We start from the raw sequence: 23,328 nt of genomic DNA, 5'->3' as shown, positions 1-23,328 counted from the left end.
CTATCTACATCTTGGAGTCCACAATGTTCTTCATGTTGGCTTCTTGCAACATTTTGAAGGCATACGATGGAAAATGAGATTTTTCAGAACTTTCTGATCGGTCGAAGTTCTTTCTCCCGCCAATGATCTCTACAACAGCATTCCATAGCTGTACACATCACATTTCTCTGATACAGCGTGGTTTGTGATCGATTCCGATGCAACGAATGAAGTTCCAAACTTCAATGGCTACTATAAACCAGTGTTTAGCTAAATTTTGACACGGCAAAAAGATCACAAAGGAAGTACGCAGCTAACCAAACGAGAGTAAAGAAACTTCCATTGTAAAAGGACCATAAAAAAAAGAAGAGGAAAATGTGAAGCTAATATGAACTTCAACTGTATGCGTGGGTGCATAATCATCCAGGTTCACAAACTGAAAGCCACATCTGAATTCTCCACTGTAAACAACTAAATAACCCCAAAATTACAGTACCAAAAAAAAGATTAACACCAGCAAATGAATTATGAGAAAAAAAGAAGAAGCTGATCCAAGAATCAAACTGAGACTGGTACGTTCAAATACCAACGTCAATTGTTTAAGTTCCAAAGATGAGGAAAACCGAACCTCATGCATTATGTGGTGCAGAAAATAGAGCAATTGATATTGGTCTTAGCTTCAATCAAACTAGTAGCGGTCAATGGTAATACCCGTCAGCGCAGGGCAAGGTGTTTGAAGCAATTTCAATGGTGGACCCTAAATTCTCCATGCTGCTCCAAAAATCTTGATGAAGTATCAAAGATTTATGTTTTTTTTTTCACTTACAGTTCGAGAAAGAAACTGAGATTGGTAGTGTCCTCTTCTACCAAAGATGTGATCTTTACCCGCGATGTATACAAGAATACGATTAGGTTTTACCTGAGGAGGAGGCAATGGTGGTGCAGGGCTCTATCAGTGAAGTCTTCTGTAAGTATACAAAAAGATCACATTTGAATCGTTAGAGAAAACATTTACTCCCATTTTTTTCTGTGATTTTTAGGGTTATAAAATAAAAATTGCAGTTCTAGCATTCCATTTTATGCTTTTGTAAGAGTGAAATATTTGCAAAATCTGTTGAACAGGTAAATTCTATACTTCCAGACCAGAAGAATAAAAAGTTAAAATTTTACTGCAATGGACATTCTTTATTTACAGAACAAACAGACTGACTGTCTTAAATAGTAGTGGCTACAGCCTACATGTTACAAAATTTAAGTGATCAAAGAAATATACAGATGATGTAGGGGAGAAGAAGATTTTGTATACACACTATGTATAATCATCCATGTATGCTCAAGAACCGTCTCTTCCATTTCAGTAAAGTATTAAGCAAATGTTATCTGGGACCTGAAAGGCGCACAGCAGAAAGGTAGGCGTCGCTGTTGCAGTCCGATGGACCAGAGGAAGTCCCCCCTTCACTCAAAGATTTGAAGAAACTCGAGTAAAGCCGAGACCCCATTGTTGAGGAAGTTGGAGGCTGAGGAACAGGGCAGATGCCTTCAAGCATTTGGACAACCTTAGTCATTGCTGGCCTCATAGTCATGTCTTCCTGTATGCACCATAATGCTACCATAACCGCAGTACAAATCTTCTCGTCAACGTCATCTATCTTCACCTTGGAGTCGAAGATGTCCTTAAGCTTCCCTTCTTCCAACATCTTGAAGGCATACGATGGAAAATGAGATTTCTCAGAGGTTTCTGTTGGGTCATAGTTCTTTCTTCCACCAATGATCTCCAGCAGCAGCATTCCGTAGCTGTACACGTCACTTTTCTCCGAAATGGCATAGTTTGTAATCCACTCTGGGGCAAGGTACCCTCGAGTTCCTCGCATTGTTGTGAAGACATGGCTCTGCTCCCTGGTCATCAGCTTTGCCAGGCCAAAATCTGAGACTTTGGCATTGTAGTTGCTATCAAGGAGTACATTTTCAGGTTTTATGTCGCAGTGAATAATCTTTGAGTCACAATCTTCATGGAGGTAAGCTAGTCCTTTGGCAGTACCCACTGCTATGTTGAATCTTGTGTCCCAGTCCAACAGGAAATCTTCACTGTTTTTCCTGAAAATCCATTTGTCCAGGGATCCATTAGCCATGTACTCATAAACAAGAAGTCGATAGGTCCCTTCTGCACAGAAACCCCGGAGCCGGACCAAGTGCAGATGATGGATACTGCCAATGATGCTAACTTCAGCTCTAAATTCTTTCTTTCCCTGACCAATGCCTTCCAACTTCTTCACAGCCAGTCGACTTCCATCTGGGAGAACCCCTTCATAAACTGAGCCAAAACCCCCTTGTCCAAGCTTCTTTGAGAAGTTGTTGGTTGCAGTTTGAAGATCCTTGTAACTGAAACGGATTGGCATCCCGCTTAAATTTTCCAAGAAATTATCCTCTTCTGAATTATCTTCAGCTGATTCCGGTGCATTTCTCTTCCTCTGGTAGTATCGATATGCTGCAAAGAGTATGCCACAGATAACAACTACTGTCGAAACAGCAATGATCACAATATAAGGGAAGTGTTTCTTGCTTCCGCTGCCCCCACTGCCTCCATCACTCAACACCTTCACATAAGAAACAAAGCCCTTGTCGGAATTTTGGAAGCTTCCTATCCTGTCGAACATATAACAATTTCTTGTACTGTTTTGATAGAACAATGCAACACATGAACAATTGCCAATACACGAGTTTTTGCAACCTTCCAAGTCAGTTCTTGAAGAGGGTGAAACAAATCCCAGAGCAAAATAATAGATACCATCACCAGCACTTGCAAGCTCCGTAGAACCCTTTGAACATGAAGTGACAATCCCTGACTTGCAATTCGCACGGGAGCTAAGACCTGAGGGGCATTGACACTTGTTGCTGCCGGAACATTCATAATATGAATCACAAGGTTCAGGGGTGCTGCAGGAGTCGCTAGGTATTTTCGTTGTTGAAGGACCATTTGAAGCTCCACTCTGAAGATTGGAAAAGGAGATAACTCCATTACTTCCCAGAACTGCAATCCATGTTGCATTTACATCAGCATTGGATGAGAAGATAAACAACCAAAGTAGCGCTTTGGAACTGTCATAGAACTTCCACGAATTTGCACTGATAGATGCTGAAGTGACCGCTCCACCCTCTTTGTCGATTGTTTTACGGCTTTCTTTCCCCATGGACCAATAAGGCTGTGGTGTTCTGTAACCTGCCGAAAGAACCAAGTCACCAGACTTGATTTCAAGAATATAGGTCACATTGTTAGAGCTTGGTTCACTTTGAAGTTTCATTCCTTCCTGAAACTCCTGGTTCCATAATAAAGTATCAGTTGGGTGACTAAAACTCTGCCAGACCACTCCATTGCCATCCCCACGCAAAACCAAATTTCCTGAGTCCTGCAACTCCATTGCAGTGACTGTTTTGCCACCAGTATCTATAGACCAAACCACACTTCCCCCCTTTCGCAGCAACACACTACCCTTATCATCAAACACAAACTTATCGGAATTGGAAACTGGGGAGCCTCTATTTCCAGTCCATACTTTCGTTCGGCTGTACATGTGGATAACACAAAGCAGGAACAAAGTGACATCTTCGGTGGTGACGAAGCCAAAAGCAAAATCAGATTGATTAGACAACAGAAACAAGCCGTCATTATCAATCCAAGTCATCTGAGCCCATTCAATTCCGGGACTAAGTGTCCCAAATTGTCTAACACTAGCCCGGCAGGTTTCCGACGAGAGGAGAATAGACAGTAATATGAAGCTTATGATATGAATGAAGCTCCGACCTCCCATAGCTACTCTAAGAACCAGAACTGAGCTAAGACTTTGAATATCAAAGACAACACAGCCAACCAAATAGACTAGAATTCTTCACACCACAAAAAGGTAAACAAAGAAAGGGTGTGAGGAAAGAAAAAGAATGAGGTAGCTAAACACAGGATCAAGGTTCAGAAACTGAATCTACCCAATATCTACCATAAACATAGCCCCAAAGGTTCTTGAAGATACAAGAAGAGAAATGATTAGCAGAGATGAACAAGAAGAGAACTTTGACCCGCAGAGAATCAAGATGAGAACAAAGATGTCAACTAGAGAAAGAGTTTCAACTGTTTAGCACATGATTTAACTTTTGCCTATCTGCCAACTACCCTCAAATCCTTTATATCAATGCATTCAATAAAGCAATAAAACCCAAGCTAGGTGGGTTTGGAACTATAGCAACACCAAAATCGACGAAACCCAGTTGAGGTGTGAACTTGAAGAATGTGATGCAAAGCTCAACAATGTCAAAGGATGATAAAGAACCAAGCTTTAGGCCAGAGAAGAGGAAAACCAACCGTTATGAATAATGGGCAGCCATGAAACGATAGCATGTTGCATACAAACTGGGTTTCTGATGTGAACTTGAGAAGAGAACCAGAAACAAGGAAGTAGTGTCTGCTATACAAGTGAATACAAGCAAATCCAGAAAGAGAGAGAGAGAGAGAGAGAGAGAGAGAGAGAGAGAGAGAGAGAGAGAGTTCTCACCTATCCAGTTTGAGAAGCTGAGGCTTAATAAGCAAGTGGTTTTTGCGGCATGGCTGGATGGGTGATTCTGACTTTTTCCTCAATCTGTTTTTGTGTCACAGTTTTGAGAGATCTGAGGTGGGTTGTATCTCTATGTTTTCTTAAGCCAACTGTCAAAAGAAGAGAAGGTGTTTATAGTTCATTGACAGATCCAACAAGTAATTGAAATATAAAATCTTAATTTTTTCAGTGTCTCCCATTTCAATATCTCTGTGAAAGCCGCCTACTTTTTCATTCAGATGATGCCAACCAACACCACCGCGACTCATAAAGGCTTGTTTGGTTTCCACTGGGGTAAAACCAGTGCCCTCCCAAGACCCCTAAATTTTCTATGGGTCAAATGGTCAATGTGTGCCTCACTTTGAATAGGGGTCAACGTTTGAAGGTCTATTCAACGACTCTATTCTAACGCCATTTCCAATCCATGCTGCGCTAGTGTGTCAGAATTACCGACTAGCACAGGGAGGTCCGCTTTAGAAATTATTTTTTATTATTAATTTGGTGAATAATTTTATAAATATATAACAACATTATTTAGTTAATATATATTTTTTATTATTTAAAAAAAATTATATATTTTTTTGTTAAAATAATATATTATAACATTAAATTTGAATTAAATTTGTATTTTTTATAGTGTAATAACTCATTAAATATACAAAAACACTACTGATATAGTACTAATAATTTTTAATGAACGAACAAACAATAATCACTTATTAAAACTAATAATTTTTAACTAAATTACAAATACAACAATCATTTAAATAGAACGAATAGTTTCCGACTATGCAAAAATAAAGGCAACATAAGTTATTCCCATTATCCGATGATGTCTATTATCCAGAAATGTCAACCGATACAACAAATGATCATGATTATTAGTATTTTTTAACTTAAATTAGTATTTTGTAAACTATTATTTATGTAACTTAAATTAGTTAAATTTCATGTAATTTTAATTTTTATGAAATAAAATTTTAAGTTTTAATATTTTTCATGATACATTTATTCAATTTATTATTTATAAAAGTAAAGTTGTAATTAAATGATAATATAGAAATTAAAATATACTAACACATTAAAAAATTATTAAATGGTTACACTGTAACACACTGGGGTTGGAAACAGTTGATATCATATCGATGAATAATACCGATTTAGTGTGCCACACTATAGCCCTATGTGTTGGAGATGGCCTAAGAGCATCTCCCACCATAAGGTAAAATTAGTAAGGTATAAGTGATATATGGCTTACCACTTTAGCATATTTTTTAGCATCTTTTTTGCCTTTTGTTTTTAAGCTCCCACCATAAGGTATAAATGGTAAGGTATACGTAGGGTTTTTGGATGACAACGGCTATTATTTGAATTCTGATTGAAAAAACGGCTACTATTTTTTTTGTCAACATCTATAACGGCTAGTTAACGGACATTTTTGAAAATTATATAAACACATATTCACCACATCAAGAGGTGATGATGATCTTCAGGAGTACTAAATTCGGTGATTAGTGATTTCTTTTAATATTTATGTATTATTTAGTTATTTTACTTTTATGCATCAGTGTGTATGATACTTTTTCCGAGCTCGGAGGTCATCCCCGAGAAGATTTTGAAGATGCCGTTAATTATCGTTTATAAATCATAAGTAATTATTATACATTAAAATAATTTAACTCGATCATATTCAATATTAGGCTCATATGAAAGAGCTAACTGCGAGGTTTGTGATGGTACAATAGTTATTTATAAAAAATAAAAAAAAGCATGGTATTTATGGAGAAAATTAATATGTAATTAAAATTAAAATAGATATAATTGGAATATTAGAAAAAGTATGAGGATAGATTGAGAAGAAAATAAAAAAATAATAAAAAATATAACTCATTTATCTTACGGAATGAAAGGTCATAGATAGCATTCCACTGTTCACGTAAGGCAAAAATTTTTTGGGGAAATGGGAGATACCTTATGGTGGGAGGTAGTGGTAAGGTATATTGATGGTTTTAGCTTATGGTGGGAGATGGTCTAAGGGTCCTTCAATTGTACTAGAACTAGAAGGTGTTATTGCTTCTTAGAAATTTACTTTCTGTAAAGTAGTGTTACATTCTCATTTTACTCACCAATGTAGATATTTCAAAGCAATTCATCAAATATATTGACTTTTTTCTCCTGAAGTTGTTGTACTGTAGTTTTCTCCTCCCAGCCGCTGATAATAGTGTCGTAGATGAAAGCATTAGAGGGGTTTCGAACCTCAACGCTCAACGGCTAAGCCACTTGTTATGGTTAAATTACCGTAGATCTTATATTAACAGAGACAACGGCATTTACTAGAGGCAGTTCGATTTTTTTGTTTTTCCCTAGATTTTATCAAGGGAGAAGGGGGTGCATTTGGTTACTCATATAGTTATGATGTAGAGTGATGATAGAAGGACTTGGTTACTCATATAGCTGGAATTATTAATTGGGTTTGTTTGGACTTTGGATCATATGCAAGGTCAGTGTATAGGTCGGACAGATGGGCAATTTCAATGGGTGGGTCATGTCCTAATTCAACTTCTTCTTCCTTATCAAAGTGGTTCCATTATTGTACTCCCGGAGAAGATCAAGGCATCTTCATTCACAGTTTATATGTTCGGTCTAATTGAATACCTCGTAACTAAAGAAAATAGAACAAGATTAGGCTAATAGTTTTATGTATTTTGGTAGATCAGCTAGTAGTTTAGCTAATAGTTTTATTGTGAAATTTTAATTAAAACTCGCAAGCGCACGAATCGTCGTTAGTATAGTGTGCAAGTACGAGATTGTTCCAACTAGGGATTGAGAATCGATTCAATCATAACTTAATTTATCTACTTAGAGCATAGATTTTAGGTTTTCAAATAACAAATTATAAAATAAACAAACAATATATAACCTAGGGTATCAGAATCAACCACTAACAATCATATTTATATATCAATGCAACTAATTGATTATTTTGTATCTCTAGATGATAATTCTTGTATCTATGCCCTTCGCATGTACTCTAAACCATAGTTTTCCTTAAGTGCATGATGCTCTCCCTCTCGGATAAAGATCGTATATCCTAACTATGTAATATATCATTCTCATGTATAAATTTAACATGCATGACTCATTACATTTTAGAAAACAAGGAAATCGAGCAAACCATCATTCTCTCTCGAGTAACAATGTAATTCACCACACTTAATCACAAGAAGCTACATAAATTATATTGCATCTCTGCTTCAAATTTATCTTCGAATTACTATATGCAAAACCCTAAGGTGATCAATCAAGAACTTAAACATAAAGCATCAATTCAAATATTGACTAAGCATTCATCATAAAGAAATTATAAATTCATCAATAAAACATCAAACTACATAAACAATCATGAAAGGGCATCATCATAATCCTAGAAAAAAATTTAACAAAGTATGAGTAAGAAAAACATAAAAGAATGGAATTATGAAGATGGATGGATGGTCTTTGCTCCTCTAGTATCTACATTATGCTTTGGATAACTCATCTCATATGAAATTCGTGCTCCTTTATATAGGGGAAATTATTGGTCATCTTTGACTTCAATTTCCTTGTAAGACTTGGTTTCAGACTCCTATCTTGATATGGAATAGTAAAACCTTGAAATATCTCGTGTAAAAGTATGAATTCACGTGCATCTTCATCTGAATTATGGACCTTGATGTATTGAAATTGAATGAACTTGGAAACACAACTTGAATTCTCCATGAATGCTAACAAACCCGGGTAGGTTTCATCTCTGACATCTCGCCACTCAAATGATCATAACTTTCTCTCAGAGTATTGAAATAAAGATCCGTAAAATCCTACATAAAATAGACATTTGTATATTTCCAATGATATGAGGCTCATGGTCTGATTCGATCTGGAACTCACACAGTAGCTCGGCAAAGTCGGTTGTTCTGCACAAGAAGATTCGGACAATGAAGAATATAATTGTCATTTAATATTTGTTAGCTCATTTTAGTTTTTTTTTCTTATTTCTTTGACACAAACCTAGAAACACACTAAAATAACATAAATCAACTATAAATTAGAAAACTAAACAAAAAAAACTAAAGATATGATGCATAAAAATATAGGATAATATGAGCACGTCATGTTACATTCTCATTTTCCTCACCAATGTAGATATTTCAAAGAAATTCATCAAATATATTGAATTTTTCTCCTGAAGTTGTTTTACTCTCCTCCCTGCCACCGATAATAGTGTCGTAGATGAAAGCATTAGAGTGATTTCGAACCTCAACGCTCAACGGCTAAGCCACTTGTTATGGTTAAATTACCGGAGATCTTATATTAACAGAGACAACGGCATTACTAGAGGCAGATTGATTTTTTTATTTTTCCCTAGATTTTATCAAGGGAGAAGGGGGTGGCCACTTTGTCATGCCATCGGAGGATTTCTGATTGGATGGCCACTAAGTGTCGTTGGTTACTGGACCTTAGTTTCTTTCATCTCAGTATGTGGGATGTTAATCTGTAACGTGCAAACCTAAAAATTAGGTTGCACGTGAGGGGGCGTGTTGGAGAGGAGAGATCCCACATCTAAGAAAGTGACAAAGAAAATAAAGCTTATAAGTGGGTGGATAATAACCAATTGTACCGAGGCATTTTGTGATTAAAACTCAACACCTGTGAGGTGGCTAAGTTGGGACAATATCTGTACAGTTGGTCCACGGGCCACACTTGTCGATGTTTATCATGGTATCAGAGCGGGTTACCCACGTCCACGTGTGAAGCCCAAATGGCCACACGGACTCCACGTCACCCAAAATGTTGTCCACGTGTATGGCTTGAAAATTCGCCACACGTGCGGGGGCGTGTTGAGAATATAAATCTCACATTGGAAATTGGAACCTAGCCTGTGGGTTTATAAGGGTTTGGGCCACTCCATCCATTTCCAATTGGTTTTGGATGTGAACCCCATATCACTTTATCAGCATTTGGTTACTCATATAGTTATGAACTTATGATGTAGAGTGATGAGTGAAGGACTTGGTTACTCATATAGCTTGAATTATTAATTGGGTTTGTTTGGACTTTGGATCATATGCAAGGTCAGTGTATAGGTTGGGGCAGATGGGCAATTTCAATGGGTGGGTCATGTCCTAATTCAACTTCTTCTTCCTTATCAAAGTGGTTCCATCATTGTACTCCCGGAGAAGATCAAGGCATCTTCATTCACAGTTTATATGTTCGGTCTAATTGAATACCTCGTAACTAAAGAAAATAGAACAAGATTAGGCTAATAGTTTTATGTATTTTGGTAGATCAGCTAGTAGTTTAGGTTACTCTGTTCCTACTATTCAATTGCAATCCGTGATCCGAGCTCTTCCGTCGGACAAGTTGAAGCCTGACTTCATGTCTTCATTTCCATGATTCCATCATATGTGAAATAGTGTGGTTGAGGGGAGCCCTTTTCTGTGGCTAAGGGTGTCATTGCGGAGAAAATTAGACGTGTTGTGGTTAAGGGTTTTGTGCTGGTCTATGCACCTTGTGTGCCTTAATTGCTCCAAGTAGTAAGTAGGCAGTTTACTTGATTAAATGGTCGCAACCTCTAATCCTAGTGGCATCTGTGTCAAAGAGTCTTACTAATATTTTGGCGACAACAAAGTAGCAAATTTGTTTTATTAGACATTATGATATATAATCGGGTTATGTATCTAGTGATATTATCATTATCAATGCTATGACAAACTAAATATAGTCACCACTAGTGTTCTTTATTAGTTGGTGTTTATTAAGTACATAACTCTTGATATTATCTCGGGATTTCTTCTAGTTGCCTATTGTACTTAGAAGTTCCCCTTTTTTTCTTTTTTGTTATCGACAGTTTCAATAATAGAGTCTTAAAGGTAGATGCATCGGCCCTTCTTCTAAAAAAATAAAAAAATCAAAGATCACCCTCCCAACTTTATAAATAAATTGGTGTGACTCATAAAATTGTTGGCTTCAATATTCAATTAAAATAGTCTTTTAATGTATAAAATACATCATGTCATATAATCTCACACATTGATGATAGAATGGTCTATTGATTTAGAACACGGCCGGTCATGGGGTAAGAGAAAATAGGCCCAGGTCTAGAGCCCCAAAAAAAAACAGCGGCATTTTTTTCTTAATTTACATATAAAGTTTAAAAAAAAACTAATAAAAATTGATATATAATTAATTGTTAGGTCCAAAATTATGATTTATGGTTACTTTCTAAATCTAATATGATATCTAACTCTTGAAATCATTAATTTGATATAAAAATAATAAATTACATTACATTATGAATATAAGGGTCTTAAATTTTATTTAATTAGTTAATATTATTTTTTAATTAATTTTTTTTTTTATTTTTCGTCTGGGGCTTTGATAAATACAGGATCGGCCCTGATTTAGAATCATTTGATTTGTCGCATAAAACCTTAACTGCAGCAAATGAATCTGTACAGCCTGTGCTAGCTGGTGGATGGTGAGAACAAAACCATGTGCTATTACCTTGAACTTGTCTAATTTCGGAATATGAACCTCGTCTGTATATTTGCTCGATATATCATAATGGTACTGTTACTGAGGATAGATTAGATAAAGATATATGGGTGGAAGAATTAAGGTGGGTAACACTCAAGGACAAGATCCTCAAATTCTGATTCAGTTGATTATATACAAACTTGTATGCAGAACCAAAAAAAACAAAGAAGCAGAAGAATTCATTCATTCGTGTAATCAGCAATATGTTTGGTAAATGTGCATAACTCCAGAAGGTAGTGAAACACTTGCGCACTCTTCTTTTCATCGCGGATCTTTTGCTCCTAAAGCAACTTGCTGATCCAGTTTATGAAACCCTTAATTTCTCCTAAATTAGACCTCTAAATTAACGCAAATTAAGCAAAGGAGTAATACTTATGACTGATATGAGTGATATGACTATAAGATTAACCTACTGTATGAACCACTTATCCATTATATTTATTGAGAGGAACAGAAAGGAGCATTTGATGGGAATGGTCACATGGACTCGTACGTATATCTCTAACAGAGATTTTGTCGATCAGTTCCAGTACTGCTCATCCAGTTGTCCATTTGGTCATTTGCCATTTCTTCACGTAAGCCCTAGTTTGAGTTGTTGTACTTATCTACAATGTCCTCGATCGTCATCGATCATGTTTTGTTGTTTTTGTTACGTACTTCTGTATCAACATCCAAACCCTAAACCCTAATTAGCATTGTTAAAGTTAAAGATTCATTTGAAGAAACTATCAGCGAAAGAAGCACCATCTTGAATCAGTTGAATGCATAAGCGCGCCTTCGATGGAGGCCTGGACGGTAAACCTGAAACCACGACCACGTCGACTCTTATGATTTACCAATAGCTCATGATCTATCGACTTCGATCGTATATTTTGCTTCTTAATATATCTTCCAGTACTCTTAGGATGGTTAAGGTTATTCAATTTCCTAACTGATAGGTGCTTGATCATTTACGTACTCCTTGATCATCACCTACATATATTACTTCGATCTAAAGTACAATTATTTAGATGATATGATACTTATAGACTTAGTCTTCTCCATTTATAATTGTCTAGATCTTAATAGTGATTGCAGACATGCTGCACGATACATATTTACTAATTATATATAAGAATTGAGGATATGATGATCATATGAAATTATGAATGATCCCAAGTTCCCAACTAATAGTCCAACACCAGTGAAACACGAGTACCGTACCAACCTACAAATCTCTGTGCAGTAACAGCAGCAGGTTCTATGTTTATTTTATCTCAGACTCGAACTCGAAGAGTTCTCAACATGTGAATGCCTATCTTAGCACTGATAATGAACTCTTCTAGAAGTTGAATTAGTCATGGCTTTATGCAGTACGGGATGACTGATGATCTAGTAATCTGTAATCATAGTCATCATATGTGGGAGTAATGTAGCTACGGAAGTCTCTCTCAATCCTTAAAAACAAAAACTTAGATGAATATTTTGATCTAAATATTGTGGAAACGTCTTTGTTGATGACATAGTGCAGAAAAGTGTTGGTATAAACTAAAATTAACACATTCATATATATGCTGATGCGCGGCGCGGCCTACGTTATTCTGTTTATGAAATTAGTTGATTCCGTATTCGATCAGTAGTTCAGTACTAAGTCATGCTCAATTCTCATTGAAAATAAATAATTAATTAGATCTAATAATGAAAATACTCATAATGTCCCACAATTTAAAATCCAACAGCTCTTTTACAGGAAGACTGAATACGTACAAACCATATATGATTCTATGGTAACAAAAAGTATCTGTCACATCCTCTTCCAGTTTATATTTGTGTACAGTACGTGTTAGTTTTATGCATAAATACGTAGCAGATTATTAATTGATAACATGCTACCTATGAAGCATAGACACACCATTTGGGTCGCGCGTCGCGGCTCCGACACGGACACGCGAACTGACTTTGAACATAACTCGGACACATTACAATACGTAATAGACACGCGAGTATCCGGATAGGACACACACAAACTCATGATAAAACTGAAAGTGCTTATGGTGAGATTCGAACCTTAGTCATCCAAGACACCCAACAACTTCTCAACCATTCCAACAAATTCAGTTTTTGTTATATTTATGCACACTTTAATATATATATATATATATATATATAAGGAGAGAAACTCGTGATAAAAATAAGAATGCTTGTGGTGGGATTCGAACCTTAGTTATCCAAGGTACTGATCAAGTCCTTAGCCATTCTAACAAGTTATGTTTCCTTTATTTTAATGCACACTTTGACATATATATACATTTAAATACTTTCAAAATTATAAATTAATTTTTTTAATATATATATATATTGAAATAATATTTAATTAACGTGTCAACCACGTGTCTGTGTCTAAAAAAATTTATACATGTCGTGTCTACGTATCGAATCGTATCCAATACAGACAATCGTGTTCGTGTCCGTGTCCGTGTCCGTGCTACTTAGCATGCTACCTTCCTTTTATTTTTAGAGGGAAAAGCAGCGGAAAGGTTGAAGGAACGAGCCTCAACTATATATTGATGTTATTGTTATAATTACGAACAATTTGTCCAATCCAAGGGGACGCAATACCGTAGTCCATTTACAAATATCTTCAAAAGAACATCCTATATTCAAGCCAAAGTCTCTCCTATATAATGAGACCAATAATTTGATTTCTACTAGCAAAGCCAGCTATTACACTATTTGTGCTTCACGGTCGAATTCAAAATTTTACATAAATAACATACTATCTTGTAAAATACAGCTCACTGCAGTATATATTCTTTGATAAACTTATAGAAAAATTTCAAACCATTACCTCCAGCACGCCTCTTTAAATAATGCGAGCATCAATAGTTTCTGCAAAATACTAAAGCAGAATGAGTCATCATGATCGTGTCAAAATGATATCAGGGATTTCGGAGATCCACCAAATGAAGTATTGTATGTATATCGGGAAAAGCTATGGCAAACCTTATAATTAGGTCACCGGTAACGTCGACTAGTGCTAATTAATTAACTATATGGACACAAGAAATTAGTCGTCTGACTTTGTAAAGTGGGTAATTTTTTATGATATATATGGACCGAAGGTCATGGTATTAGGCAAAAAGAGTTTGCTGAATTAGAAATTTAGGAAGAAAACTTTGAAAAAGATTTTAAAAATTAAGCTGCAAACTCCTTAAGGTCTCATCATGAGTGTTTGAAAAATTACAGTAAGATCGACATGCAGATAAACTAATTACTAGTTAAGCATCATTAGCGAAAAGAGTAATTAGCAAGTAAAAGTTTTCAACAAAGATATATAGAATTGGATTGCCCCGAAGTTGAACAACTATAATATGAGAGCGATCCATGAACTTATAATATGTATGTAGTGCCATAGTGGGGCGTCTCGACCTTTTGACCTCTGCGGCTCTCTGTGCATATAATATAACCTGGAGTTGAAAGTTGAAGTGTTTCTCAATTTGGTGTCAATGGTGTGCTTTTCAGTTTTCAGACTCGGAGATTGTATATGCATTACGTACAGCAGTTAAGTTACGATCAAAGTATATATGAAACTATGTTATGAAATCAAGGAACAAAAACCGTTTGCTCCACCGGAGATGCAAAGAGGAAACAGCTAGGCAATTACACAAGCTGGGGATGCAATTTCAGAAAAACTATTCGGATCATCTTTTCGGAAGAGTCATCTGATCTCTTAGGTAACCTTCAAAATATATAACACGTCTCGGAGACTCGGAAGGAACAAATGCATAACATAACTATGGTGCATATATATATATTAGAATTTGCATGTGTTTGAATCAGAATCCATAAATGAAATTGATTATGTTAATTCAAACATTTGAAGATGTCTGCTGCCTCTTGCAGAGTAGATATGTAATGAATTAAAGGTGCAATTGAAGTTGGGACTGCAAGTTTTCCTGTGCATGTGTCACTATTGCCAGCCTAAGCCCTAGAGTTCTACTTATATTTCGTATTGATTCAGGGCCCAACGACAATCAAGATCAACCCGGCTTAATTAAAGAAGCAGGCCCAGTCATTAACATAAATTGAATTGGGGTAATGAGTAGGACGCATCAGTCAAGTTTGGAATGATTCCTGGTATTATTTTCTTTAGTTGATTTGTAATGATGATAACAATGGTATGGTATAATCACACGGTCATGATGAAAATGATGAAATGATCATAACAGTATGAGTCCGGAATATGTCGTTTGCGTTGTATTGTGTATCCAGTTGTGTTCAATTGTCCAAAGTTTGTATCGCGGGTGTCTGAACGAGGGGTTCATACCATTCACTCATCACATTCGAAAAAACGACTATTCCCTCAATACCCAAACAAAAATCAATCTGGTTGATCCTCTTGTAATCACTATGGGCGATTCAAACACTATGAGAGGAACATCACCATGGTTGGTGTCCATTGTCCACTTTGCCTTGTTTCGTCAATGCCACACAAATATAAGATGCTCATACACAGAGTAATTATTCTGTGTAACCACAACACCACGTAATACCGTAATGTGATGTAACCAGTCAATTATATTACGTCATGGTATAATTAACATACACGCGGTGAAAATGATAAAAATTTATTTACATATAAAAATTAATCATTAATAATTACAATAAAAAAATTAACTAATAACATTAAAATAATACGTCTGAGATAAATGGTGGATATATATATATATATATATATATATATATATATATATATATATATATATATGTGTGGGTGAACACCGATAATCCATACCAATGAAAATGGCGCGTCACACGCCCACGTGCGCCATTGTCCTTACGCGGTTACGTGTCAACACCCGATGACGCCCAAAGACCAAACTCCCTAATCTCCTGCGGCGACCCATCCCGAACGTAAACGCAACCCAACCCGTCCCCAGACGCCACATCTGCCAGACGTTTCACGTGACATCCACGTGACCATTTCCCCTGAACGTGTTATCACATATTTTGGACTCGTTCATGAAAATTTGATCAAAGCTTTCACCCGCCGTAGCTGTCACTACGACCCAATAAAGGGTTTAGTTGTTTAATTCCCACGCCCTCTTCATCATTCTCAAACTATATTTCACATTCCCAAGCTAATTGTTTGTACAATCCTCTGTATATAATAGTTGAAGCTCAATTAGGTTATCTGGGAATCCAACATCCTAGAAGGAAGGAAAAATAAGAAGAAGACCGATGATGAAGTGGTCACCGTGGCCGGGAGGGTCAACGAGGAGGTTTCACGTGAAAGTCAACCAGCTAAAGCTTTATGGATTTTCATGTGAAAACGAGAGAGAAAAAGAAAAGGCATTGTTGATCGAGGTGAAATGGAAAGGGCCCAAGAAGCCTGGAGGTCCTTCCGGCATGTTAATGGCGCCGTTCTATGGACGATCGAGGTGTCAGAAAAACTGCACCGGTAAGGGGTTTTTCGGGAAAGGTGAAATCGTTGAATGGGACGATGAGTTTCAGAGCCTCTGTAGTTTTAGCTCCAAACAGAGTGCTGGTGGTTCTTTTAGTCCTTGGGATTTGACCTTAACTTTGTTATATGTAAGTATGATCATTTCTGTATTAGATGATCGATTATTTTTTCTTATGATTTGTTTTGCTTGAAATTAAAGAACGTTCTTCTGGGGTTGTGAATCTTTAGGGAGAGAGTGCAGACTCGACAAGGGTTCTGGGGAAGGTCTCGATGAACTTAGCAGAAATGGCTTCGAAGATGGAAGCTGAGATTCAGGCAAAGCTTTCTGTAAATTTGAACATGGAAGGGATGATCATCCCCATTGAAGCTAATCTGTTGGTAAGCCTATTGATTAGTTAGGTTCATCATTTCCTTTCTTATTTTTGTTCTTGCTTAATTATCAGGAACATCATCAAGAATTATTATGTAATAACCAATTAAGGGTACAGACAATATTGATGGTGTTTCCAGTTCTTGGTCACGTCCTTTGTTTATTATAGAAGTTGCAATTTTTAGAATTTAAATGCATGGTATCAACCGCTTTTATTGGAAATAATGGATTACTTTTAGGTCACATTTTAGGTCATGTTAGGTAGTGATTGTTTTATAATCTTACAGAATGGGAAAAGAAATAGAGTGCTCAAGTATAGCTGTTGCAGAAATAACTTCATAGCAGTTTTCTGTATATAACTGCATACTTGTTCTGTCCATCCAGAAAGTTGGAAACTCTAATTTTAGTGAAGGAACTTGAATTTGGCTTATTCCCTATTTTTTTAACGAGTAGAATTTGACAAAATTTACGAATCTAATCATTTCATGGAAGGGTGTAATAGTTTATAAAAACACATCTTGACAAGTTCTTACATTGTAGTTTCAGATTCAGATTCCCCAAAGAAAAAGAAAAGACAGGTTCCGAGTGATTAAATAATCAAATTTCACACCAAGGAAAGCAAAAAAAAACTAATCAATGTATATTGTTCAAAAAAAAAAAACTAATCAATGTATGGCTTCGGCTTTTGTTAATGTTGAGTGATGGTACCTGCAGGTTAGTCTAAGCTTTGCTGAGGTCAGAAATACACATGACTCGGCCGGAATCGTCAATGATTCGGCCGAGTCTGACAAAGACAGGATGGTACGAGGGGTCAGCTACTTTAGAAGCTTCAGAAAGACCAACAAGGAGAGAAAGAGTTCTGGCGACGGAATCACCTCAAGTGACACAGAGGAGTCATGCTTGACCGATTCAGACGTATCTTCAGGGAATGAAACCTCACAGACTGAATTGGGACCTTCCCCGAGTTCTGGGACTCAGTTTGACTCGGGCCAGAGGAGTTGGTTCTCTAGGAAGCGAAAGTGGTTCAGTCCTAAACCACCTAGGAGAAAAGTAGAGCCGTTGATTGAAACGACTGGAAAAGTCAACGCATATCCCATTGCTGTTGAAAATCATCTCAGTGATTCAACACAGGTACATAAGTCTCTACACTAGTTGAGCTTGATATGCAACTTCATTAAGCACATAATGAGAAACACAGATAATCATTACCGGCGCTAACAAGTGAAATGTTAACTTCAGACTTCAAATCTATAGAGCTTGGTACCTTAATAGACAATCAATGACAACGATTTGAAGACCTTAAGTAATGAAAAGAACATACATATATTGGATGCTTTTATGCATGTAGCTTTGAGGATTCATTCTGATTTTCGTTTACTTCAGATTATAGGTACTGTTGAACATACTTCACAATCATACCACCAAGATGGAAATGGCATCACAAGTAATAGCTGGGAAGCAAGGGACCTAGCGAGCAGAGATGGGCAAGCAAAGATCACAACCAATGTTTTCTTTGCCTCCTTCGACCAACGCAGTGAAAAGGCCGCTGGTGAGAGTGCCTGTTCAACAGTAGTTGCCGTCATTGCCCACTGGCTGCATTCAAACCAAGGCTCCATGCCTACAACATCCGAATTCGACAACCTCATAACTCAAGGTTCCTCAGAGTGGCAAAGGCTTTGCAGCAATGAGGCTTACCTGAACTTGTTTTCCAACAAACACTTCGACCTTGAAACAGTTTTGAACGCTGATCTTAGACCTCTACAAGTCGTATCAGAGAAATCATTCATCGGATTCTTTAGCCCCGAGAAGTTCGAGAGCTTGAAGGGGCACATGTCATTCGATCAGATATGGAACGAGATAGGCAAGAATACCAGCTGCGACGAACCAAGGATATACATTGTGAGCTGGAACGACCATTTTTTTGTTTTACAGGCAGAAGTGGATGCTTACTATATCATTGATTCATTAGGTGAGAGACTCTTTGAGGGGTGTGACCAGGCATATATACTGAAGTTCGATGAGTCGAGTATCATATATGAGGGTAACTTGGATAAGACGGAGGATGGTCCAAAGGAAATGGGGGGTTCTGAGTTTAGTGAGGGAAGAACAGAAGTCATATGCAGAGGAAAAGAGTGTTGTGGAGAGTTCATCAAAAGATTTCTTGCTGCCGTACCACTTGAGCAACTTGAGGAGGAAGAAAAGAAGAAAACAGTTTCTGATATAACTCTCCACCAGCGTTTGCAGATTGAATTTCACTACAGCTATTCTCCTTTTACTTCTTCTGCAACTTCTTCCTCTCACTCTCTTTTCTAACTTGATGAGTTCATAGAAATCCAGTAGCCAAATTGTATAGCAGGCCTAGCCTCCTTTTCATTTTCTGATGCTAAACTTAGAAAAATTGATGAAATCAACATTCCGGTATTCTGCAAATTCAAGAGTGGCCTGATTAGAAGTGCCACTGAATAATACCTATTAACAGAAAATTGGACTTCTCACCATTTTCTTCAGAAGCAAGCATGACTTGAATCTTTTCAGCCTTTAGCAACTTTGAACTGAGATGTCATTCCTTATTCTTTTTGCGTAAGCACACCTGCAAATCTTTTCGCCCACTCTTTTTGTTGTCATTAGTCTCATTACCACTACAAAATTCCCAAAGACAAAGCCATTTAAAAGCATTAACAGCCTCTAAGATCTTGTTTAGGTAGGAGAATATGCTGAAACAAAAGAAAGAAGAGCATTTGTTTTGACCCCACATATGGCCTTCACAAAGACATTAGTCACTACCAGTACACAGTTTTGCTACAACAAAGAAACAGCCCCAACCAGTGAGATTCATCCATCTTTTTTTTATCCCAGTTCTTATCAAACGCAAAGCAGAAAAGGGTCCACAGACTCCAAAACCCAACTGCAACACAAAAACATAGTGACTGAAGATAATAGATGAATTAAAGAGTATAAGAGACAACCCCTTTGTCCCCCACTACAACAAACAAAAATCACCATCTAGGATTTATCTTAAATATTCTCCCCACTTCTATAATAGACAAATCTGAAGATGGGTCCTTGCCTTATCTGCAAGGTATAATGAATCAAGGTTATTTCTTTAAACAGTAATGTTTATATTTGATTTGAAAAAAGATTGGGTATTTGCCTCCCCTTTCCATTACAGATGCAACACCTAATCTTTAAAAGTGAAAACAAGCCTTGCATTTTTCAACATTCAAACACACTAGAGAAAGAAAGAAACTATGACTTAAACTATGTCCAATCAATTGGACTCAATTAAGAACACAGCCAATATAACCAAACTCAACCTCATGCAATGTACCCCAAAGATATAACCATAGATTCATAAAAGTTCAATGTTTTAGAAAGGTTCAAATATTGAAACCGCAAAAGCAGCACTAGTTAACTCATGGATCGCTAATCTAACCTATTTAGCTCAGTATTTACACTTCAGGACTGCAAAAGTAGCTCAGTTCATTACCAGCTAGGAAGTACATCATGAGTTGTGAAAAACAGCTTCAGCAAGAAGATCTTGAAACAACTCACTAAAGCAAAAGAGTCAGTCTAGAGATCTCAATTTCCCATGCTTCCAGTCAAGCAGCTGAACGGAAACTCTGGCTGCCTACAAAACTTTGTATTCTCTGTTGGGTGATTGAACTCTGCCTTCCGCTTTCTCATTGTTATGTGCGCGTTCATACACTCGTCCTCAATACTCCACCGATCCAAATACGACCCAATAGGGAAATGTTCATTACCTTTGGTGAAGAAAGAGAGCCCTGTATCCAAATGTGGAGGCTGATCAGTATACTTGCTCCCCTCTTGAGCACCAACATCGTTGACTTTCCGTGGAGGATTGTTATCACTGCTTGGGCAGTGACTAGAGAGTGAGCCTAAACGAAGAGAGAGATCACACTCAATAAGATCTTGGCTCTGATCAGGATAGTCCCTCAAACCCTTTTGAGTATTATTGTTTGGTTTATCTCCATCGGAAAATAGGTTTGTGGTCACACTCATCTTGGCAGGCACTGAAGGTTTCAGAACAGGTTTGGGAAGGCCAACAATACCATGCTTGAGGTCTTTAAACTGCGGGCAGTTCCCATAGTACAGAGGATATGAAGAGATATTTGATGTTCCCTGAATATCCCTGGGAGAGCATTGGTCATAAACACAAGGAGGAACATTTTCGGAGGCAGATGTCGATTTCATAGTGGATTCAGAGCCAAGAAGGGTTGAGCTGATGGTAATGGGTTTCACAAACTTCGAATAACGAGGGGTATGCTCTGGATTGGAAACAGTATCCTTTTGACCACCTTTCTCAACTCCGCCAGGGACATCAGGAGTGATGGGGCTCAGATAACACCTCGGATTAGAATATCGTTGGCTCCTAGAAGCTCTTCTTGCTACACACCCCAGATTCAGAGCAGCTGGGTTGTTATGTGAAAACACAGAGAGATGCAAAATTGAAAATCAGTCTTTTGAGTGAAATTATAGTGCCTAGTGCCAAAAGAAATACTCTTTTTAAACAACAATCAACAAATTAAGGGCCAATTCAACACGATACTGCTAATTAAAAAAACCCAGAAGCAACTATGTATCTCTGAATTGAGGAATTAGTTACCTTCAATACAAGGCTGAAGAAACTCTTCACCAGTTTCAATGCTCTCATCACGGCGAATTATGGTGTTAATGGCATCATTTACTCTGTCCCAAAGTGTCTTAAGGTCTGTGTATTCAGCCTACAAAAAAAAAGTTGCAAACCAGAAACTTTGAAAGAACCCAATAACAAAATCCAGTATATATACAAAAACCAAACCAGTGCTGTGCCATTCAGTAAGGTAGAAATAGGTAGAAATATGCAGAGACCCCAATTCTTAATCCTAACCTCATTAGTCATCTAAGGAATATTGACTAAAGAAAAAAGCGGTAAAATATACCTCAGAATTGGCTTTAGAGTACATAATCTCCTCTGCTTTCAACACAACAATAGGGAGCTTCTCTTGCCATTCCTTGTTCTTCTTAGTAGCTGAGCTATGGATCTCATTCACCACACTAATCAAACCCACAAGTACAAAAGAAACAAAACAGATTAGACACAACCCCAACTGAAAAGTGAAAATTTAAACCCAAAATCAAAGATGGAAAATTGAGAATGAACAAAACAACAAAGGGGTGAGAGGGGAACCTGAAAATCTCTTTAATGAGAGAACCTCTCACAGGCTGGTGCCTATCACTGTGCCAAGCTCTTCTGATACACTCATAGGGTCTTGGCCCTGATCTTGGCATCCTCTCACAGACCTCTTCAATCCACCAAAAACTAATGAGAAGGAATGAAAGCAAAGAACTTTGATGAGAGGGTTTCTTCTGTATTGGGAAGAGACTTTTGTTTTTTCAACAACACTGACCCCAAATGCAGTTCCACCGAGATTTCAAGCAAGTAAAGGGAAAGAGAGAGAGAAAGGGCAAAGACTCCAAGCGAAGGTCATGGCTTTATTTGATTGTTATTATATGTTTTTAATTTTCCTGTGTCAGAAAAGCCTTCAATAATTTTCAAGGGGGGAGCGAGTAGGGTTGAGAGGAGTGATTAATTTTGATGAGTTTGGGGTGTGTCCCCCACTCATCCACATGCCCTCTTCCCCTAACCCCAGGAGTCCCTCTCCTTTCTTTCTTTCTTTCTTAATTGCTTTTGTTTTGGCTCTCTCCCTCTCTTCTCTTTTCTGACCTCACCATCTCTTCCCCTGTGTTTTGTATTAGTTATGGTGTGGGGAGAAAGTTCAGAGTCTTCTGCTGATAATGTAGTCACTGTCGGCAGACTTTAGGCAACCCCAACCTCACACTGTTACCAACAATGGCTTCCAGAGCAAGCAGCCCCAGGATCGAAACCAAAAAATAAAAACTTGTACTGTACTCTTATCTCCAGTCTCGTCATTAAAACAGTGTTGCGTCTTCATCAATCTCCCACAGTCCCACAGTAACTTCTCCAATTATGTGATCTTGGCCTCCCACAGTAACTTGTCAGATAATGTGATCAAATAAACTGCTGAGTGCTGAGCAAGGTCAAAATGTTAAAGAGGCTTGTTTGATTGGAGTTTGATCATGGAACTCGAACCCATCTCATAAATTCTTGCATCAAAGGTTCCATTACTTCATAAGGGTAGATAGTACGTGAATCAACAAAATAAGTAATAAGTTTGATGGAATCCCTTGTTCAATCTGGTGATTGATTATACTTACAGAAGTTATGTATTGTATTTTCCAAGAGGTGCTGTGTCATGTGATTCCTTACATTAATTGGATCGATTTTTTGTTACAACAAACTACAAACTCAAAAAACAAACAAAAAAGGATGTTCATTTCTCTCGACATTTCGGTTTGCA

At 37.3% G+C, this 23,328-nt stretch overlaps 3 protein-coding genes across 6 annotated transcripts; 1 reads left to right on the top strand and 2 right to left on the bottom strand.

Moving 5' to 3' along the window:
• Nucleotides 1-1,128: 1,128 nt before the first annotated feature.
• LOC126782345 (G-type lectin S-receptor-like serine/threonine-protein kinase SD2-5) lies at nucleotides 1,129-4,633 on the bottom strand. 2 transcript variants are annotated; one of them, XM_050507570.1, is made up of 2 exons: nucleotides 4,521-4,633; nucleotides 1,129-3,861 (listed from the first exon to the last, which is right to left on the bottom strand). In XM_050507570.1, the coding sequence occupies exon 2, from the start codon at nucleotides 3,783-3,785 to the stop codon at nucleotides 1,356-1,358; it is 2,430 nt and encodes an 809-aa protein (XP_050363527.1). In that variant the 5' UTR covers nucleotides 3,786-3,861; nucleotides 4,521-4,633; the 3' UTR covers nucleotides 1,129-1,355. The 2 variants fall into 2 exon arrangements, with proteins under 2 accessions (XP_050363527.1, XP_050363526.1); XM_050507569.1 differs by lacking the exon at nucleotides 4,521-4,633 and adding an exon at nucleotides 4,331-4,487.
• Nucleotides 4,634-16,182: 11,549 nt separating this feature from the next.
• Nucleotides 16,183-19,454, top strand: LOC126782430 (uncharacterized). Of its 2 annotated transcripts, none has more exons than XM_050507677.1 (4): nucleotides 16,183-16,706; nucleotides 16,807-16,956; nucleotides 17,663-18,079; nucleotides 18,332-19,454. In XM_050507677.1, the coding sequence occupies exons 1-4, from the start codon at nucleotides 16,356-16,358 to the stop codon at nucleotides 19,259-19,261; spliced, it is 1,848 nt and encodes a 615-aa protein (XP_050363634.1). In that variant the 5' UTR covers nucleotides 16,183-16,355; the 3' UTR covers nucleotides 19,262-19,454. The 2 variants fall into 2 exon arrangements, with proteins under 2 accessions (XP_050363634.1, XP_050363635.1); XM_050507678.1 differs by having other exon boundaries at nucleotides 16,410-16,575.
• Nucleotides 19,455-19,597: 143 nt separating this feature from the next.
• On the bottom strand, nucleotides 19,598-22,378 carry LOC126782431 (uncharacterized). Of its 2 annotated transcripts, XR_007670761.1 has the most exons (5): nucleotides 22,137-22,378; nucleotides 21,889-22,003; nucleotides 21,573-21,690; nucleotides 20,436-21,378; nucleotides 19,598-19,853 (listed from the first exon to the last, which is right to left on the bottom strand). XR_007670761.1 is itself a non-coding variant. In XM_050507679.1 (4 exons), the coding sequence occupies exons 1-4, from the start codon at nucleotides 22,235-22,237 to the stop codon at nucleotides 20,528-20,530; spliced, it is 1,185 nt and encodes a 394-aa protein (XP_050363636.1). In that variant the 5' UTR covers nucleotides 22,238-22,378; the 3' UTR covers nucleotides 20,276-20,527. The 2 variants fall into 2 exon arrangements, 1 of the variants encoding a protein (XP_050363636.1); XM_050507679.1 differs by lacking the exon at nucleotides 19,598-19,853 and having other exon boundaries at nucleotides 20,276-21,378.
• Between the last annotated feature and the right edge of the window lie 950 nt (nucleotides 22,379-23,328).

Source organism: Argentina anserina, chromosome 2, assembly GCF_933775445.1.
Source record: "Argentina anserina chromosome 2, drPotAnse1.1, whole genome shotgun sequence".
Lineage (NCBI taxonomy): Eukaryota > Viridiplantae > Streptophyta > Magnoliopsida > Rosales > Rosaceae > Argentina > Argentina anserina.
Note: the sequence above shows the minus strand (reverse complement) of the source record. Positions and strands in the feature narration are given on the sequence as shown.

What these genes read in the sequence shown, in the direction of transcription:
- LOC126782345 (XM_050507570.1), bottom strand. Translation starts at nt 3,785, where the DNA reads ATGGGAGGTCGGAGCTTCATTCATATCATAAGCTTCATATTACTGTCT.
- LOC126782431 (XM_050507679.1), bottom strand. Translation starts at nt 22,237, where the DNA reads ATGCCAAGATCAGGGCCAAGACCCTATGAGTGTATCAGAAGAGCTTGG. An exon ending in CTCATTAAAGAGATTTTCAG is followed by an intron (nt 22,004 to 22,136) that starts GTTCCCCTCTCA and finishes GGGTTTGATTAG; the next exon opens with TGTGGTGAATGAGATCCATA. An exon ending in TCTTCAGCCTTGTATTGAAG is followed by an intron (nt 21,379 to 21,572) that starts GTAACTAATTCC and finishes ATAACAACCCAG; the next exon opens with CTGCTCTGAATCTGGGGTGT.
- LOC126782430 (XM_050507677.1), top strand. Translation starts at nt 16,356, where the DNA reads ATGATGAAGTGGTCACCGTGGCCGGGAGGGTCAACGAGGAGGTTTCAC. An exon ending in TGACCTTAACTTTGTTATAT is followed by an intron (nt 16,707 to 16,806) that starts GTAAGTATGATC and finishes GTGAATCTTTAG; the next exon opens with GGAGAGAGTGCAGACTCGAC. An exon ending in ATCTCAGTGATTCAACACAG is followed by an intron (nt 18,080 to 18,331) that starts GTACATAAGTCT and finishes CGTTTACTTCAG; the next exon opens with ATTATAGGTACTGTTGAACA.